Source organism: Silene latifolia, chromosome X (genome assembly GCF_048544455.1).
Source record: "Silene latifolia isolate original U9 population chromosome X, ASM4854445v1, whole genome shotgun sequence".
NCBI lineage: Eukaryota > Viridiplantae > Streptophyta > Magnoliopsida > Caryophyllales > Caryophyllaceae > Silene > Silene latifolia.
Window position 1 is genome coordinate 286,677,323 of NC_133537.1, and position 4,657 is coordinate 286,681,979.

A 4,657-nucleotide genomic window follows, 5' to 3' on the forward strand; every position below is an offset into this window, starting at 1 on the left:
CGCACATTATGGCCATGTGCACCATCCCGGTATTCATGAGTGTATCTAGAGAATGTGCCCCCATTCTCACAGAAGCGGCCTCACTCCAACACTCATATAGGTGACCCATCAAAAATGCACTCGTGGCCAAGCATTCCGCCCACACGAGCTATGGGTCATTAAGAGCAAAGCCAAATAATATTAATCAAGTTCTCATACAAAAATGCACTTTGCTCAACCTTATCAACGCCACAAGTATACATGCCTGCACCATAGGGAGGGACGTAAATAATAATAATCATCATAATATAAAAAATATATACATAGGCATGTCACCCGTCATCATATGATTCGTTTTTCCCTTTGCAAGGTATCCTCATACATGACTTAACTCATCTTTGGGCAAAAGTCCCATCCCCCTTGATGCTTTCCAAATTTTCTCTCTAGCTAGAGCTTTAGTCAATTGATCAGCTATATTCTCTTTTGATCGCACATGGCTAACATTTATAGCACCATTGGACAAATGTCCTCTCACAATACCATGCATCCGTCTAACAGATCGGGATTTACCATTATAGTACAAACTATGCACTCTGCCAATAGTGCATAAAGATCTTGTCACAATGAAGTAAAATAGGAGGCACTGGTCTATCCCACATAGGAATATCATGTAATAAATTACGCAACCAATTTGCTTCATCACTAGCATTTGACAAAGCTATCAACTCTGCCTCCATAGTAGAATGAGATATAATTGTTTGCTTTTTTGATCGTCAACTCACTGCACCACCACCTATCAAAAACACAAAGCCACTGGTAGACATAGTGTCTCCGGCTAAAGAATTCCAATCGGCGCACAAGATAACCTTCAAGTATAGGAGGGTGCCTTTTATACATAATACCATAGTTAATAGTTTTCTTTAAATAACTCATTAAGCGTTCAATTGCAAATCAATGTTCATGACACGGTCTACTAGTAAAACGACTTAACACACCAACGGCATAACTAATATCAGGTCTAGTAGTGTCAGCGGCATATCTCAAACTACCAATAATTCTAGAGTATTCTTTCTGATTTATCACATCATAGTCATTCATGGTAGGATATAATTGAATATGAGAATCAAAAGGAGAATTTCTTGGCTTACAATCAAAGTAATTAAATTTTTTCAACATTTTTTCTACATAGTGAGATTGATCGAGAAAAATTCCATTAGAACACTTATGAATTTTCATACCAAGAATTACATTAGCTTCTCCCATATCTTTCATGTCAAAATGTTTACAAAGCATTTTCTTAGTATCTACTATAATTGCCATGTTAGTACCAAAATGAGAAGATCATCCACATATAAACAAATTATCACACTATCATTAATAACTCTTTTATAATAAACACACTTATCAATCTCATTAGCATAAAAACCATTCGTTAAAACACAATCATCAAATTTTTTATGCCATTGTTTCGGAGCTTGTTTTAACCCATATAAAGATCTTGTTAGTTTACATACTTTATTTTCCAAGCCAGGTTGCACAAAACCTTCGGGTTGTTCCATGTAAATTTCCTCATCTAAATCCCTATTTAAAAATGCAGTTTTTACATCCATTTGATGAATAAAATGATTATGAACAGTTGCAACCGCAATCAGAGTCCTAATAGAAGAAATTTTAGCAACCGGAGAATAAGTATCGAAAAACTCAATATCTTCTTTTTGTCTAAAACCTTTAATAACAAGTCTAGCTTTAAATTTTTCAATACTACCATCTGGTTTCCTTTTTCTCCTAAGTACCCATTTATTTCCAATAGGTTTGCATCCGGGTGGTAAATCAACTAAAACCCAAGTATTATTAGACATCAAAGAGTCCATCTCATCATTGACAGCCTCTCTCCAAAAATTAGCATCAGGTGATGAAAAAGCCTCGACAAGGGAATTAGGTTCATTATCTATCATGCATATAATATTGTCCTCGAAAAGATAACTATCTTCTACATAATGAAGCTCAAAATCAGGACCAAAATCTTTTGCAATTCTAGGTCTTTTACTCCTTCTTAAGTCCTTTTCTTGTACTAGTTCATGTGTAATTGAGGGTCTAGGATCGCTCACAAAGTTTTCGTTAGAAACTCTATCACCCCCACTATTTGCAAAAGGAAATTTATCTTCATGAAAAATAGCATCTAAAGACTCAATAACAACATTATTTTCCAAATCCAAAAATCTATAAGCTTTACTATTATAAGAGTAACCACTAAAAGCACATCTAATAGCTCTAATTCCTAACTTGTGAATTTTAGGATCGGTCTTACGAACATAAACCAAACAACCCCAAATACGAAAATAACTAATGTTGGGTTTATAACCTTTCCATAATTCAAATGGTGTTAGTAAAGTCTTTTTCCGAGGTATTCTATTCATCACATAATTACCTGTCAAAATTGCTTCTCCCCATAGGTTTTTAGGTGCACTAGCATGTACTAGCCTAGAATTAGTCAAACCAATTAAAGTTGTATTTTTTCTCTCCGCTACGCCATTTGACTCGGGTGAATAAGGTGGGGTCACTTAATGAACTATCCCTAAAGACTTTATATAATCTATTAATCCCAAAGAAGCATACTCTAATCCTCTATCACTACGAAAACATTTTATTTTCCTTTCAAAACGATTCTCAACTTCACTTATAAATGTTTTTAACCTATCAAAAGCGTCGCTCTTATTTTTCATTAAGTAAACATACGTAAACTTTGAAAAGTCATCTATAAAGGTTATAAAATATCTTTGTCCACCTCGTGTTAATATCCCTTCAAACTCACATATATCAGTGTGTATAAGTTCTAATAATTGAGTACTTCTATAAACACTATTATGAGGTTTTTTTAGTGATCTTAGTCATATTACAAATTTCACGTTACTCAAATTTATTTACTAGGTTTGGTAATAACCCTATGTGACTCATGTCTTTGATATATTTACTATTAACATGACATAAACGGGTATGCCAAATATTAACACAATTCACGATATAAACCGAACCATCAACAACTTTATTCATCTCAACATTCAATTTGAACATACCATCACAAGCATAGCCTTTGCCAACAAACATATTATTCTTAGTGATAGAATAATTATCGGACTTAAACACTTGCTCAAAACCTGCCTTGTTGAGGAGATAGCCAGAAACAAGATTCTTCCGAATTTGAGGAGTATGGAGAACATCCTTCAAGGTCAAAACTTTACCGGAAGTGAATTTAAGTTCAACATCACCAATACCAAGAACCTTAGTAGTATGTGAATCACCTAAAAGTATTTTTCTATCTGAATCAACAGGATTATAACTTTTAAACCAATTTCGATCATGACACACATGTTTTGAGGCTCCCGTATCAATCCACCAACCATCATAATTTTCCACCATATTAATTTCAGTCACCATAGCAACCAAAGGTTCCTCTATCATATTAGCTTGTGAGGTGGTTCCCTTTTTCTTATTATTACAAAGTTTAGCAATATGACCATATTTTCCACACTCAAAACATTGTGGTTTGATGGATTGATTACTATTATAATTAGTACCATTGAGTTTATTATTATTATTATTATTGCCAAAAGAGTTAGAACGAAAATGGTGACCATTATTATTATTATTATTATTATTATTATTATTATTATTATTATTATTATTATTATTATTATTATTATTATTATTATTATTATTATTATTATTATTATTATTATTATTATTATTATTATTATTATTATTATTATTATTATTATTATTATTATTATTATGCTTAAACTTATTAGTATTATTCTTAAAATGGTTTTGGTTATTAGGGTGATTACGAAAATTATTTTTAAAAGCCTTTCCATTAGGTTTGAACTTACCACCATTTTTATTAAAGTTATGGCCTTTATGGATGTCCTCATTAGTAGTAATAAAATTTACCTTCGCCGACTCACCATTACCATTGTTAGAGACATTATCTCTCTTAAGAGACTCTTCCTCAACTCGGATTCTTGTAATTAGATCAATAACGGTCAAATCACTTTGCTTGCGACGTAGATTCTTTTGGAACTCTCCCCATGATGGAGGTAGCTTGTCTATTATTGCCGCAACTTGCATTTGGTCATCAACGGCGACACCTTCGGATTGTATGTCATGTACACATTTTTGCAATTCTTGTGTTTGTGTCACCACAGATTTGCTATCCACCATTTTAAAATTTAAAAACCTGTTACAAGCAAACGTTTTTGCACCGGCTTCCTCCGTGTCATATTTTTTCTGCAAAGCTTTCCAAATCTTTTTTGCAATAGAATAAAAGCTAGCATAGTAGTCATAAAGCTCGTCAGAAAGACAATTAAGAAGATAATTCCTACAATCCCTCCTCATCATTTTTCCGCTTCTCAACTTCCTTTTCATGTTTTTCAAGTTCTTCTTTGGTCATATTACTTACGTCTTTTTTAGTTGGATCTTTAGCGGTTAAAATCCACACTACCTTCATAAGTTTTAGATAGAACAATCCCTTCTTTGACCAACGCTTAAAATGCTCACCCGTGAATTTGAAAGGTTTGTTAAAGTCGGTTGGAGTGGAAGTAGATGATGGAGTTGCCATAGGATCCATGAACTCGTCTTGAGAATGTTGGAAAAAACTCCGTTTGATAAGGAAGATGAACTG

The 4,657-nt window shown here is 33.3% G+C and overlaps 1 protein-coding gene across 1 annotated transcript; it reads right to left on the reverse strand.

The window, feature by feature from the left end:
- Window positions 1–355: 355 nt before the first annotated feature.
- On the reverse strand, window positions 356–4,401 carry LOC141620247 (uncharacterized). Its single transcript, XM_074437169.1, has 6 exons — window positions 3,942–4,401; window positions 3,007–3,296; window positions 1,494–2,282; window positions 975–1,050; window positions 762–865; window positions 356–622 (listed from the first exon to the last, which is right to left on the reverse strand). Exons 1-6 carry the CDS (start codon window positions 4,399–4,401, stop codon window positions 356–358), a joined length of 1,986 nt encoding a protein of 661 aa, XP_074293270.1.
- Window positions 4,402–4,657: the final 256 nt, after the last annotated feature.